At 43.3% G+C, this 15,696-nt stretch overlaps 1 protein-coding gene across 1 annotated transcript in view; it reads left to right on the top strand.

Moving 5' to 3' along the window:
• Positions 1–15,696, top strand: part of noc2l (NOC2-like nucleolar associated transcriptional repressor) — a 29,282-nt gene that overhangs the window by 141 nt on the left and 13,445 nt on the right. Inside the window, exons 2-13 of the mRNA XM_071371752.1 lie at positions 1,271–1,411; positions 1,539–1,725; positions 2,034–2,150; positions 2,534–2,648; positions 2,756–2,846; positions 3,049–3,127; positions 3,363–3,473; positions 3,958–4,071; positions 4,381–4,569; positions 8,223–8,362; positions 8,887–8,998; positions 13,389–13,502. Coding sequence (XP_071227853.1) covers positions 1,271–1,411; positions 1,539–1,725; positions 2,034–2,150; positions 2,534–2,648; positions 2,756–2,846; positions 3,049–3,127; positions 3,363–3,473; positions 3,958–4,071; positions 4,381–4,569; positions 8,223–8,362; positions 8,887–8,998; positions 13,389–13,502 — 1,510 coding nt within the window. The remainder of the gene's footprint in view (positions 1–1,270; positions 1,412–1,538; positions 1,726–2,033; positions 2,151–2,533; positions 2,649–2,755; positions 2,847–3,048; positions 3,128–3,362; positions 3,474–3,957; positions 4,072–4,380; positions 4,570–8,222; positions 8,363–8,886; positions 8,999–13,388; positions 13,503–15,696) is intronic.

Raw genomic sequence — 15,696 nt, 5'->3', positions numbered from 1 at the left:
TACTGAACACATTTGTTCTATGAAATAACAATGTAGCTAGTTTCTCAGTGTATTGTACATGTCAAGTGTCGTTCTTTATTTGCCTTGGAATGTTAAAAGTGGAGTTGATAGTGCACTTGAAATAATCGTTAGCCTTAGCTAATAGTTAGCTAGTTTGCTTGGTTAGAAATGGTTGGCATGCTCGCTAACCAAGTTAGTTGAGTGAGTGATCAACATGTTACTCCCCCTGTTCAGTTTAAGTTTGTTTTGGCATGGCTTATTGAAATGTAATGTTAAACGGATCAAACTAGCTAGCTAAATTAGCCAACTAACTTTACTTGCCATCATAGTCACTGCAGAGAGACTATTGTAACGTGTCTGATAAAACTCGCTAACGTAAACTCACCCCATTCCGTACAAATGTGCGCAAACGCAACATTCATATGAGGCTACAAAGAAAACTAATGGGACTGTTGACTTCAAAATCGGGGGTGTGAACTACGTTTCTATCCAAGCATTGATCGACATGGTAATGGCTCTATAGTATTGGAGAAAAGTTGACAAAACGGACCCTCCGTTACATCGTGACGTGTAATGTCGTAACGTACAGCAAGCATAAAGCAACTATTTCTGTCTTACAATTTCTCTCCACCAGGTGCAACACTTCTCTCATCGTTTAAAAACTAGAAATGGACAGTGACAGGGGTAAGGGGGGATACCTAGTCATTTTTTGCGTCATCATTGCATGCGATCATCATTCTCAAAGCCGCTGTTTACTTCTAAGATTACTTTAGCACCGCCCTAAAAACCAGATTCAAATTCGACACAAACCTTCAAACAGGTATGTAATGACACATTATATAAATTCTTTAGTGTTTTATTTACATTTTAGAGGCGATAAGGTGATAAGTTGGACAGATCGAGTGGAAAAAAAGCAATTTTCCCACACAACATCTCTCCTTCTCACTATCACGCATTAGTTTCACTTCCCCACCCGCCATTTTTTTAAAGACCCAACGGAGCTCATTGCCTTGTTGAATTATGCAGAAACGGGCAGCGTGGGGGTCATGTAATTGATTCTGTTGGAAAGGGGAGAAATTGTGCTTTACAATGGTGTAGACATTACAGTTGATCTGGGAGTATTACGTTTTTGGGGCACTAAAATAAGGTCAATTGTACGGACCAAGGCGATGTACAAAAGTGAGTGAGTAGCTAAGTAACTGATCTTTGACTTTGTAATTAAATATCTTAATGTTTGCTAAATTGGTTGTTTATTGTTTCTGTGTTGCAGGAAGTTGGAGGACCTCAGTGTGGACGAGTTCCTGCTATCTGGCTTTGACTCGGCAGGTGAGGCTGATTCTGAGGATGACACTCCTACCCGGAATGGACAGAAATCGAAGAAGAAAGCAGGGCAATCTGCAGCTCAAGACAAGTAAGTCTTTCTCACTTCTTCAGTCAATGTCTGCCCCAGATACTTTAGTATACCCTAAAAATACAAATGTCCTCCCAGGTCACCTGGTAGAATGTTATTTAATACATGAGTATTTCCTGTCTTGCAGGGGTGATGACAAAAAGAAAGGCACGGCATCTCAGCACAAAGACTCTCTGTCAAGGCTAAAAAGTAAAGATCCAGAGTTCTATAAGTTCTTGCAGCAGAACGACCAGACCCTGCTCAACTTTGACGACACCGACAGCTCCGAGGATGAGGAAGAGAGGAAGTACCACACGCTGCCCAAACAACTGGAGGTACCCGGGCTTTGACTTTGACAAATGTTTCATGATCTGAAAACGTAATTCAAATGATGTATAGACTGACTATAGAGTGAGTTTTCTGATCTAAATGGTAGCCTATGCTTGACTTAAACCAACAGCATTAGAGAGGAACATCTCATTTTACACTTGTAAATGTCAAATTTGAGGGGATGCTGATTTTACACTCACCGTGTATTCGTTAATTTTCATGATTTATATTCCTTAGCATGTTTTCTTTGTTGTCTCTATAATACCCTTTACATTTTTCAGAGTGTTAACTTTAAGGTTATGTGTGACTGTAGGAGGCCAGTTCTGATGATGATGAGGAACAAGGAGAGTCCACCAAGAAATCCAAGAAGACAGCAGAGGCTATCAAAGTCACAGAGAAAATGGTTGACGAGTGGCAAGCCGCAATCAAGGTAACACTTACCTACAGACTATCCACCGAGCATAGACCTCAACCTTTTTCCTCTACCAGACTTTAGGTGTAGTCATTGTAAACAGACGACACCGGGATGCAGGTTGCATAATGGCACTTTTCAATAACCAAAGTTTGACGCATATTTTCTCTCTGCATTAGAATAGTGCTTTGTCCCATCTTCCACCTCTCAAACCTCTGGGTTAATTAACTACCGTCCCATGCGTGTCGTGATTAAAAAACAATGCTTACCAGGCAGCATTAATTAGGAAGGAAAAACATATTATTATGAGGTCGAGGCTTTTGTTTCTACTGTACCACAATACCAGTGCTTTTGCCCTTCATTCTTGTGTCTTTTCTTGCCTCCCATCCCTTTGTCTTCAGGATGAGCCTACACCTCGCCTCTTCAGAGAGATCACACAGGCCTTCAAGGCTGCCGTGGCGACCACCAAAGGAGAAGGGGGAGATCCGTGTCGATACAAAGTGGCCGACAGTTCGGGTAGGGATCATACCCCCCATGAGTGTGTATGATCCCCTCTTTAGTAGTGTCAACATACTTTAGCCCCAAGGACGATGATATAATTTGTGGTGTGTGTTTTCCAATAGTGTTCAACGCCTTGGTCCTGTTCTGTATCCGAGATGTGTACGTGGCTCTGCAGAGGATGCTCAACCTAAAGCCAGATAAAGACCAGAAGAAGTAATAAATGGAGACCTTTCTTCTTTACATAAGCTTTAACCATTTCCCCGATACTTAGTTTTGAGTAGAGAAATTGCTAAACCGATTAACCGACGAGCCAATGTATTTTATTATCTGTGGCACGGCGATTTTTTAAAGATTTTTTTTTATGTGTATCCATTTATCAATTTCGGGCTTTCCTCTCTCATTTTCTCATCTTCAGGCCAGTGCTTCCATCTTCCAGTCCTAAGTGGCAGAAGAACCAGGTGGACATCAGGATGTATCTCAGTGGGATCGTTCAGGTTTGTCCCGCTATTTATTTCATCCTCCCTCCTATTTTGCCTTTTTCCCCCCTCTTGTCTGAATTGTCACTGATATCTTTCCCTTTTCTTGCATACAGTATTTGTGTTGGATGTACCCTAGTGTTTTTAAAATGTTTCTACCACTTTTACTCTTATCGAAGATACGTTTCAATTGATGTACCTCTTTTTACAACAGCAAATAAATGGAACTTTAACTCTCCTCCTCCGTTCACAGCTCTTGTCATGTCTCACAGAGGCCACCGTCATCAGTGCAGTTCTGCGGCACGCCAACCAGCTGGTTCCCTACTACCTGTGTAACCCCAAACAGTGTCGCCACCTGCTCAAGGTGATTTCCGGTTACCACAGCAACACCTATATGTAGGCTGACCAAACTGCATGATGATCATCGGGGGAATTAGGCAAATAATGTTTCTGTAATGTAAAGCTGTTATGATTTAGTTGAAAGGATGATAACCCTGCAGAGATAAACCACATTAATATCGGTTGAGTATATAAACGGCGTGGTGCAGAACTGGAGGATCCCTTCCTAGGAAATGGCATATTACCGCTGTCAGAACCGTGTAACTCCATTTTGTCCCCGTATTGTTTTTTTATTACGTTCATTGAAAGTAGTAGCGCTGACGTTTCATAATTGTATTTTCATAAATGGTCAAATATGGCTGTTTTTGTAATTTCCTGAAAAGCTTTTAACGATGCAAGACATCCGACAGCGACACTATGCTCTGGACTGGTAGCCTTGCTATTGGGACCTGGGTCCTCCATTCCCGACGCTTGCTCTCACAGTCCACCTCTCACCTTTTTTCCCCTAGCAACTGATCAAGCAGTGGAGCACCGGGGAGGAGACGAGCCGCGTGCTGGCTTTCCTGGCCCTCAACAAGATCTGCCGACACAAGCAAGACACCTACCTCAACCTCATCCTCAAGGTATGTTCTCTACGTCTCTCTCTATTCCATCCTCTGGGGAGGTGAGACCATCGTGGGTGAAAAATGCTTCATTCATTTGGCCTACGAGAGTTAATACCCTTCAAGAGTTAGTAAGTAAGGTGTATGTCTCCACATCTGCATTAAAAGTGCTAAGCAAATATCGCTTCCCAGTTAGTGGCAAGTGTCTGCACATAGCAACACAAAGTGGAAGGCATAAAGTTGCACAACTGTTGGAACTCCCCAAAATTATTATTTTAAATTATTTTTAAACCGAACTCGAACACCCTTTAACCTCGTTTTTTTCCTCAGCAAATGTACATCTCGTACGTGCAGAACTGCAAGTTCACGTCACCCACCGTTCTGCCTATGATCAACTTCATGCAGCGGACGCTGACGGAGATGTACTCGCTGGACACACAGGCCTCCTATCAGCACGGCTTCATCTACATCCGCCAGCTGGCCATCCACCTGAGGAACGCCATGACCATGAAGAAGAAGGTTAGCAGTTAGACGCACATCCATTCATACACTAGGGCCTGAATTCACAAAGTGTCTCCAAGTAGAAGGGCTGATCTAGCATCACGTGCCCCCTTTATAATGTTTTAAAAGGCGAAACTGATCCTAGATCAGCACTCCTACTCTGAGATGCGTGGTGAATTTCGGGCCCTGGATGTTGGAAATAAGGATAAGGCAATTATGTTGTAGGACACCAGGAAGTACAGCTGATGATGATAATAGAAGGAATAATGTTACCTATAAAGGTTTTTATACTGGTCTGTGATATTCTAACATCAGAGATAAGCGTTTCAATATTGGTCTATCTCAGTGGTTCCCAAACTTTTTTTTATAGTCCCGTACCCCTTCAAACATTCAACCTCCAGCTGCGTACCAGGGTCAGCGCACTCTCAAATGTTTTTTGCCGTCATTGTAAGCCTGCCACACACACACTATGATACTTTTATTAAACAATAGAATGAGTGTGAGTTTTTGTCACAGCCCGGCTCGTGAGAAGTGACAACGAGCTCTTATAGGACCAGGGCACAAATAATAATAATAATCAATAATTTTGCTCTTTATTTAACCATCTTAGATATAAAACCTTATTTGTTCATCAAAAATGGTGAATAACTCACCACTGATTAATGAGAAGTGTGTGCTTGAAAGGATGCACATAACTCTGCAATGTTGGGTTGTATTGGAGAGAGTCTGGCTTAAATCATTTCCCACACAGTCTGTGCCTGTATTTAGTTTCATGCTAGTGAGGGCCGAGAATCCACTCTCACATAGGTACGTGGTTGCAAAGGGCATCAGTGTCTTAATTAACAGCGCGATTTGCCAAAGCAGGATACTCTGAGCGCAGCCCTATCCAGAAATTCGGCAGTGGCTTCTGGTTAAATTCAATTTTCACAGAACCGCTTGTTGCAATTTTCGATGAGGCTCTCTTGTTCAGATATCGGTAAGTGAACTGAAGGCAGGGCATGAAAGGGATAACGAATCCAGTTGTTTGTGTAGTCCGTTTTGGGGAAATACCTGCGTAATTGCACACCCAGCTCACTCAGGTGCTTCGCTAAATCACATTTGACATTGTCTGTAAGCTTGAGTTCATTTGCACACAAAAAAATTATACAATGATTGGTAGACCCGTGTGTTGTCCTTGTTGATGCAGACAGAAAAGAGCTCCAACTTTTTAATCATAGCCTCAAATTTGTCCCACCCCACACATTGAATATAGTTGCGGAGAGTCCCTGTAATCCTAGATTCAGATCATTTAGGCAAGGAAAAACATCACCCAGATAGGCCAGTCGTGTGAGAAACTCGTCATCGTGCAAGGGGTCAGGCAAGTGAAAATTAAAGAACTTTTAGCTCGTCTCAATAAAATAAAACGTGTCTATACTTTGCCCCTTGATAACCAGCACACTTCTGTATGTTGTAAAAGCATTACATATCATTGTATAGTGCAGAAAAGACACAAGAGTTCAGGGGCCTTGCTTTAACAAAGTTAACCATTTTCACTGTAGTGTCCAAAACGTCTTTCAAGCTGTTATGCCTTCCCTTGGCAGCAAGAGCCTCTCGGTGGATGTTGCAGTGTACTGGGAGCAACTGCTTGCATGCGCGTTACCACTCCACTATGTCTCCCTGTCATGGCTTTTGCGCCATCAGTACAGATACCAACACATCTTGACCACCAAAGTCCATTTGATGTCACAAAGCTATCCACTTTAAAAATATCCTCATGTTGTCCTGGTTTTCAGAAGAGGATGTCTTCCTTAAAAACTTCTTATCCAGTGAAATTGCAGCGCACCAAATTCAAAATACAGAAATACTCATATTAAACATTCATAAAATATACAAATGTTATACATCGGCTTAAAGATGAACTTCTTGTTAATCCAGCCGCTGTGTCAGATTTCAAAAAGGCTTTACGGCGAAAGCATACCATGCGATTATCTGAGGACAGCGCCCCGCTTACAAAAGCATACAAACATTTTCCAGCTAAGTATAGGAGTTACAAAAGTCAGAAATAGCGATAAAATTAATCACTTACCTTTGCTCTTCATATGGTTGCACTAGCAAGACTCCCTGTTACACAATAAATGTTTGTTTTGTTCAATAAAGTCCTCTGTCCCAAAACCTCAGTTTTGTTGGCGCGTTTTGTTCAGTAATCCACTGGCTCCAGGATGGTCAAACATGCAGACGAATACATCCTAATAGTACCAGTAAAGTTCGTCAAAACATGTGAAACGATGTTTATAATTCATCCTCAGGTTGTCTATTGTCTAAATAATCAATATTATTTCAACCGAACAATAACGCGCCGTTTGTTGTTTTTCCATTCTATTGTAAACGCTATCGGTCACGAGCGCAAAGCAGCTCTGCATTCTTCCCCTGTCCTCTGACAGAAAGGTCTTTTTACTCCTCGTTTTTCAAAATACAAGCCTGAAAACATGTCTGAGACTGTTGACATCTAGTGGAAGCCATAGGAACTGCAATCTGGGCCCTAACCCATAACATAGGCATTCAATGGAAAACAACTCGCATCAAAACAATCCCACTTCCTGGATGGATTTTCCTCGGGTTTTTGCCTGCCATATCAGTTCTGTTATACTCACAGACATTATTTTAACAGTTTTAGAGACTTCAGGGTGTTTTCTGTCCAATACTACCATGCACATGCATATCCTAGCTTCTGGGCATGAGTAACAGGCAGTTTACTTTGGGCACGTTTGTCATCCAAACGTTAAAATACTGCACTCTACCCAAGAGAGGTTAATTGACCCCCATAAACATAACGGCCATATACCAGGAGCTGTGCCAGGACCACCACGTCTGTTGACTCATCCAGCTGTAATGCATATAATTCACTGGCTTGTATGCGAAGCAGTAATTGTTTCAAAACATCTCCTGCCATGTCAGTGATGCATCGTGAAACAGTGTTGTTTGAAGAAGGCATTGTATGTATAGTTTTTTGGGGCCTTTTCCCCCAGCATTGTCCCAGCCATATCTGCGGCAGCAGGAAGAATTACGTCCTCCACAGTAGTATGGTGCTTGCCTGTTCTAGCCACTCGGTAGCTCACCATATAAAACTCTTCTAGCCCCTTCTTATTAATGGTATCTGTTGCTTTTATACATATCTTACTACTCGAAAGTCGCCTTTATTCTCGCTTAAAATCCTGTGGCTTATTTTTCAAATTGTCATGTTTCGTTTCTAAATGTCTGCGCAAGAGTGAAGGTTTCCCGCGAGAGCGTGACGGTTAATGTAATTGGATGTTAATTATTTGACTGGGCTACCTGTATTTGACCTTGTGTTGTTATTTCGCTGAACACTAGATGGTTTCATTTTATTTTTGGCAGTGAAACGAGGCTACTCAGGCGAGGGGGAAAAAACTCACCTAAATGTATTGCTCCATTGGAAAATATAAATGGACTGTTTGAAAATGTGAAAAAAATGCATTTGAAAATAATTTGATTCACATTTAACCCCGACAGCAATGTAGCCCTGGGGAACCCCAGTTTGGGAATACCCGGTCTAGACCATTGCTCGTCTAACTGTATCCCAGTAATAATTTAGAAACCACCAGCAATTGCATGTAGATCAGTGCTGATGTTAAATGTGACGTACTTTAAGGTGTGTGTGTTTTTGATCCCCGCAGGAGACATACCAGTCGGTGTATAACTGGCAGTTTGTCCACTGCCTGTACCTGTGGTGTCGTGTGCTCAGCACCCTGCACCCCAGCGACGTCCTGCAGCCCCTCATCTACCCACTGTGCCAGGTCATAGTGGGCACCATCAAGTGGGTACACACACACACAGACCTATGGGCTTAACTTGGGATCATACTGTTTCATGGCCTCTGCTACTGTAGAACACACTACCAGGATATCACACAGAGATCTATGGGGAAGGAGAATACTGCATCTCTTTTCCGGAAGTGTAACATGAATATAAAGCTACGCCATCTGTTTTTCACCTAGTTGTTGTATAGATCAACAATAACACGTGCTTTAGTATGTATACCCTCTGTTAGGGTAGAATGTCTAGTTAGCATGATACGACCAGCCTATGGTCTCTGCCGATTTTCTATTGGTTATCCGTCTTTGACTTGAAATACAATCACATAACATAAAAACGGACACAGACTAAGCCTAGACTAAAAAGCATGCTCAATGGAGAATTTCTTTTGAAGGGAGGGGGGGGGGGTTGGTCCACGACTAGGCTTAATCTGTCTGAAACTGCACCAAAAAGTTTAACTTCACACTTTCACCAGCAGGTGGTAGTGTTGACCGCTGTTGTGAATCTATCTGTCTTACTGTGCAGGCTGGTACCCACTTCACGCTACTACCCTTTGAGGATCCACTGTGTGCGAGCCCTCACCCTCCTCTCTGGCAGCACCCACACCTTTGTGCCCGTTCTGCCCTTCCTACTGGAGGTAAGACCCCTTACCCCCTGCCAGAGGTGCTCATCTCCTCCCAGAGCAATACCCTCATGGGCCTATATTTACAAAGCGTCTCAGAGTAAGTGTTCTGATCTAGGATCAGTTTGGCCTTTTTTTACTTGATAATGAATAAGAGTACATCGACAGCAGGACCTGATCATAGATCAGCACTCCTGCTATTTGACTCTTTGTGAATAGGGATCCTGCAGGATTTGGCTCCACACCCTACTGTAGCTCAACTAGTTCAGGGCTCTCAAACCCTGTTCCTGGAGAGCTACTGTCCTGTAGGTTTTCACTCCAACCCTAATCTAGCACACCTGATTCTAATAATCAGCTGGTTGATAATCTGAACAGGGTTAGTTACACCTGGGGTTGGAGTGAAAACCTACCTGAGGGTAGCTCTGCAGGAACAAGGTTGGAGAGGCCTGAACTAGTTCATCGCTAACCAGGACCTTGATCAGCTGAGTCCGGTATGTTAACTTACAACAGGGTCGGCTCAAAACTCTGCATGCATTCTCAGTAGCTCACTAGGACGAGGGTTGGCCACCCCTGCCGTAAGCACTTGTGTGGCCTAGATCAAAAAAGGTTGAATAGATGTGAGCAATACGGCGAGAGGACAGCATTGGGCGACAGACCCAATGGAAACACAATGTGGGAGTGTTGTAACATTTTCTAAGGTGTCAGTGGAAAACAGTCTGTAGGTCTCAACAGCTAAACACGAAGTAGGTTCTGAAAGATGAGGGGGTGGAAGTAAATCTGAGTGGTTTGTGACATCAACCTTAACCCCTGCACTAGTCTCTTCCTACTAGCAGACTGCAGATAGCTTCTTTATTGAGGGAAAGTGGACTTACTATGTGATACGTGCTTGTCTCGGGCCATTTTAACGTTCAATTAAACTGTAACTAAATGCCTCTGCCTGATTTTATATGGCAAGCCACGGCCACTTGACTCACTGTCTGTGTGAGTGAACCATTTTTGTGAACGGGGTGGTGCACCTAATTAACTGGCCACTGAGTGTACTGTTAAGTGAAGTGTCATAGTTGGATGTTGTGACAAACAATGGATGCTATTAGGGCTGGGAATTGCCAGGGGCCTCGCGATACGATATTAACACTGTACTTAGGTGCCGATATGTATTGCGATTCGATACTGTGATTTTATTGCGATTCGAAGTCCAAAACATATTGCTCACAAGATGTCTGCTGCAGAGGGACAAGAGAGAGCCATGAGAAAACAAGCTTTCATCGGTCATGGAAGTAAAGGTACTGAAAACAAATTGGCTCCCTATTTAAAAATAAGATGAAGAACAAGCTATGAAGGAGAAATACTAGAGTTTTGTTGCAGATACAGCCAACTAGTGCAAAATAACGTGATATCTCAAAATGATACCTAGTCAAAAATAATATCCCGATATGTAACTATCAATAAAATATCCCCCCCCCCCCCATCATTAGATGCTACGGCCAATTGTAAAGCAAGTGCCGTGCTACAAAGGTTAAACTCTGGTAACGTTACAGCCCTTTAGTGAAGCCTGTGAAATCTGGTGCGTTATATTTGCTCTTTGCAAAGGGTGTTCCTCAAGCTCTGGGACAAAAAAACATAGTACTTGATGCCGTTCACTGAGGGTTAGTGGTATCTGGGATCCTTGGGATGACCCTACGCTAAACCTTAACTCCTAACCATAACCCGAACCTTAACTTCAATGGGTTAGGGAGGATCACGGATATCAATGAGCGTTCACTGATAGAACGCTTTGGGCGAGAGGCAGCGCGGTGGATCATGTGATTGATGGGTTTTTCTTTCAAGTGACAACTACCAGAATTCAGTGGCTACAGCCCTACATTGAAAACTTCGAAATTGTGTCCTACGTCATTGTTTTCCAGCCAGCTCAGTCTTCAGAGCCTAGGCACATTTTTTGCTGGAATCAGTGCTTCTACATTTTATTTTATCCCTTACATTTATGTTCTTTTCTCAAATATATGAAATCGGCTTTGAGTATCTTTTTGTAGGGCTGTTTTTTTTTAGCACAATCCATTTAAAAAAGTACAAATGTTTAATTACAGCTATAATAAAAAGTATTGGTAGATGTATCGGGGAGGGAGGGAGGGAGGGAGAGGATGGGGGGAGGCAGAGAGACAGTCAAAACGGGCTATAGGCTATATCTTGGTAATCTGTATCTAGCAATGCCTCGTAAATTCACCTGAAGTATATATTAGGCCATCACTGAGTATGGCTAAGCTATTCTTCATAGTGCCAGTGAATTGAAGTTGAACATCGCCAAATGCATCAGTTTAATTAGGCCTAAATGTGCAATAATTATTTAATGAACAAATAGAGACTGGTACCTCTCCATGAACAGGGTTGGAGAGCCCTGTGCTAGGCAAAACATCGCAAAGCAGCATCCCCGCTAAACTTTTAGAAAAATGGCAAGTTTACTTTCTCATCCATAAATAGTCGAGTGCAAGTACGGTTCAGCGGATCAAACCAGCAGGATGTGGGGCGTTGTTATTAGGAAGGACGTCTACCATGGATGGATCGCTAAAATAATGATTGTGAGCGCACTTCATCAATGTAAATATTATAGGGAGCCCTATACATTTGGCAGGCAAGCACGAGTTATCAGTGTGGCCTATTATGGTCTAAACACGGCATTGAAATATCTTCACGCCTACATAAGAGGCGACTCAATTTGGAAAAATGTGGAATTACAGGAGGCAGTTTTAGAAAAACGAATCCTATGTGAATCGTCCTCTGGAATAACACACATGCTTGGATAATAATGACACAACCAACGTCTCCAGTAATACCCGTCCGAATAGGGCTATAACATGGAAAGGAATAGGCTTATCAGCGTGGAGTGCGCCGTGTCATCCCATGGGATCCGGCAAGGCTGCACACAGCAGAAATATCACCGAAATATTCTAGTTCCTACACATCACCTTCTACATTCAAACAAAGTAGGCTTTTTATAGGCAAATGGGCAGCGTCAAGCTCCTGTCAATCCTCTAGAACGCAAATGTAGTCTTTTATAATGAGGTGGTGTTTGTGTGTGCGCGCATCCGTTTCAGCTTGTTTTGGGAGTCAAAATATCCTATACTCGTGCACCACTAGTGGTAAGCTAGCGTGAGAACGGCAGTATGGAAGCGACCGCTTGGCCTTGTGGGAGTGGTCACCGTGTTGTGTGGACGGTTTGACCAGAGCGATAAAGACAAGGCTGTGGTTTACGCTCTGCACCTAAAGCGCTCTGCAGACCACATCCTTTCTGCCTATAGCGCAGCCGTCCACCCCAGCACACACACACACACACACACACACACACACACACACACACACACACACACACACCAAGACCCCCTAGCAGCACACAGTGTTTATTTGTGACACACTCCATTTCCTGTCTTCTCTTTTACTGTTCCCCTCGTTAAAGAGAAAAGCGAGGCGGAGGTGCTCGCTGCTACTGTTTTAATTGGAGCAGCAGAACCAACCATGTTATGCTCCTCCGTGTTTGTCTGCTGTGGGTGGATGGCTGCGCCATAGGCAGAGAGGATGTGATCTGCAGAGCGCGTTAGGAGCAAAGCGTAACCACAGCCTTGTCTTTATCGCTCCGGTCAGACTGCACACACATGCACGCACTCCAGACCATCACGGTGACACCCCCCCTCCCCCCAAGGACAGGCAAGCTGTTGCCTCCTCACTGCTCCTCACTGCTGTTTCCTCACTGCTAGCTTACTACAGGAGGTCAACACTCACTAAGACGTGTGCACACACACCATATACAATAACACAGACCACACACACACACGTCCATGCACACATACTCGTGCGTGTGCGTCTCTCCAAGGGGGGGGGGGTGGTATATATGATTTGGTGCTTCCTGCTCCAGTGGCTCCCTCTGTATCAGGGCTGACCCATGCCTTCCCACTTCCCCCCCTGGCTCCCCCGCAGATCGCCACCACATCCGATGTTTGTACAGACAAACTGGGCCAAGAGCGCTCCACTCGTCTGGTACCAACGACCTCTCACACACACACAGCGATACGTAAAAACGCAAGATAGGGCTAGGCCTATCTATCGCACCTAAACACGCACACTGAGATGTACAAAATATAGGTAAGGACACAAATATACACTTACATACTATGCTTTTTTAAAGCTTTACTTTGGCTATATCTTTACATTGAACATTTACTGGTGTCTATTGTCAGGAGTCTGAATGATTGTCCATAAGACAAGCCATGGAATGATAATCAAATGATGCTGAGGTCTGGCTTGTGTGTTTGAGGGCGCTGTTCTGTTTTCACCTTTGTGTAGTCTGTGTCATGTCTTTGCAAATGTTGCATGATTTCTGAACGCACTAATTTTGTGTTCATTGCTTGTTGTTTAGATCATCCATCAGGTGGACTTCAACAAGAAGCCTGGCCGGATGAGTGTGAAGCCCATCAAATTTGATGTTATCCTGAAGCTCAGCAACACCAACATGCAGGAGAAGGCCTACAGGGTGAGTACTGCTAGCTTAGCATGCAAACTAACTAGGCTTGTCTGCCACAGGAGAAGACTTAGACTGGGGGTAGTACTGCTAGCTTAGCATGCCAACTAACTAGGCTTGTCTGCCACAGGAGAAGACTTAGACTGGGGGTAGTACTGCTAGCTTAGCATGCCAACTAACTAGGCTTGTCTGCCACAGGAGAAGACTTAGACTGGGGGTAGTACTGCTAGCTTAGCATGCCAACTAACTAGGCTTGTCTGCCACAGGAGAAGACTTAGACTGGGGGTAGTACTGCTAGCTTAGCATGCCAACTAACTAGGCTTGTCTGCCACAGGAGAAGACTTAGACTGGGGGTAGTACTGCTAGTTTAGCATGCCAACTAACTAGGCTTGTCTGCCACAGGAGAAGACTTAGACTGGGGGAGTACTGCTAGCTTAGTTATTAGCATGTATTATTTGCGGCAGGAGTAGCCTTAGAACTGGGTAAATCCATTTGAATTCTATCACTTTTTGACAGCACTTCTTTTGATTTGAACAAAACCTTACATATTTACCCATTTGTACAAATGCTCAGAAAGTGACTTTTTGGACCTGAATGCCCAAACATTCATGAGATTAAGGTGCTAAAAGTTAACCTGTTTTACATACCCCACCATACCATGAAACATGCATGATCTTTATCACTGAAAAGATAATCGGGTGTGATTGATATCATTTTAAAAGCTTACTAACAGCGTTGGCAAACTATTTGATAATTTCTGGAGAAATTATTTTAAAAGTCGTGTTTTTTTAACCTTGAACGTCAATTACCTAAAAACATATAAATGAAAAAATCTTCATTTCAAATCCAGTGCCTTCGGAAAGTATTCAGACCCCTTGACTTCCACATTTTGTTACGTTACAGCCTTATTCTGAAATGGATTACATTTCTCTTCCTCAAATATACACACAATGCCCCATAATGACAAAGTGAAAAACTGGTTTTTAGAAATGTGTTGCACATTTATGTAAATAGGCTATTTCTGTTTAATTTAATAAGTATTCAGACCCTTTGCTATAAGACTTGAAATTGAACTCGGGTGCATCCTGTTTCCATTGATCATCCTTGATGTTTTGTACAACTTGATTGGTAAATTCAATTGACTGGATATGATTTGGAATGGCATACACCTGTCTATATAAGGTCCCACAGTTGATAGTGCATGTCAGAGCAAAAACCAAGCCATGAGGTTAAAGGAATTGTCCGTAGAGCTCCCAGACAGGTTTGTGTTGAGGCACAGATCTGGGGAAGGGTACCAACATTTTTCTGCTGCATTGAAGGTCCCCAAGAACAGTGGCCTTCATCATTCTTAAATGGAAGAAACTCCCGACGGAACCATCAAGACTCTTCCTAGAGCTGGCCACCCGGCCAAACTGAGCAATCGGGGAAGAAGGGCCTTGGTCAGGGAGGTGACCAAGAACCATATGGTCACTCTGACAGAGCTCCAGGGTACCTCTGTGGAGATGTGAGAACCTTTCAGAAGGATAACCATCTCTGCACCACGTCACCAATCAGGTCTTTATGGTAGAGTGGCCAGACGGAAGCCACTCTTCAGTAAAAGGCACATGACAGCCCGCTTGGAGTTTGCCTAAAGGAATCTGACCATGAGAAACAAGATTCTCTGATCTAACCAAGATTGAACTCTTTGGCCTGAATGCCAAGCGTCACGTTTGGAGAAGCATGGTGGTGGCAGCGTCCTGCTGTGGGAATGTTTTTCAGAGGCAATGACTGGGAGACTAGTCAGGATCGAGGGAAAGATGAACGGAGCAATGTACAGAGATCCTTGATGAAAACATGCACCAGAGACCTGAAAACAACTGCAGCGAAGCTCCCCATCCAATCTGACAGAGCTTGAGAGGATCTGCAGAGAAGAATAGGAGAAACTCCCGAAATACAGGTGTGCCAACCTTTGTAGCGTCATACCCAAGAAGACTTGAGGCTGTAATCACTGCCAAAGGTGCTTCAACAAAGTACTGAGTAAAGGGGCTGAATACTTACGTAAATGTGATATTTCTGTTTTTTATAAAAGCAAAAATGTACAAATAGTTTTCATTTTGGGGTAGATTGAGGGGGGAACAATACAATTTAATACATTTTAGAATAAGGCTGTAACGTAACAAAATGTGGAAAAAGTCAAGGGGTCTGAATACTTTCTGAGTGCACTGTA

The sequence above is a fragment of the Salvelinus alpinus genome, chromosome 28, assembly GCF_045679555.1.
Source record: "Salvelinus alpinus chromosome 28, SLU_Salpinus.1, whole genome shotgun sequence".
NCBI classification, from domain to species: domain Eukaryota; kingdom Metazoa; phylum Chordata; class Actinopteri; order Salmoniformes; family Salmonidae; genus Salvelinus; species Salvelinus alpinus.
Note: the sequence above shows the minus strand (reverse complement) of the source record. Positions and strands in the feature narration are given on the sequence as shown.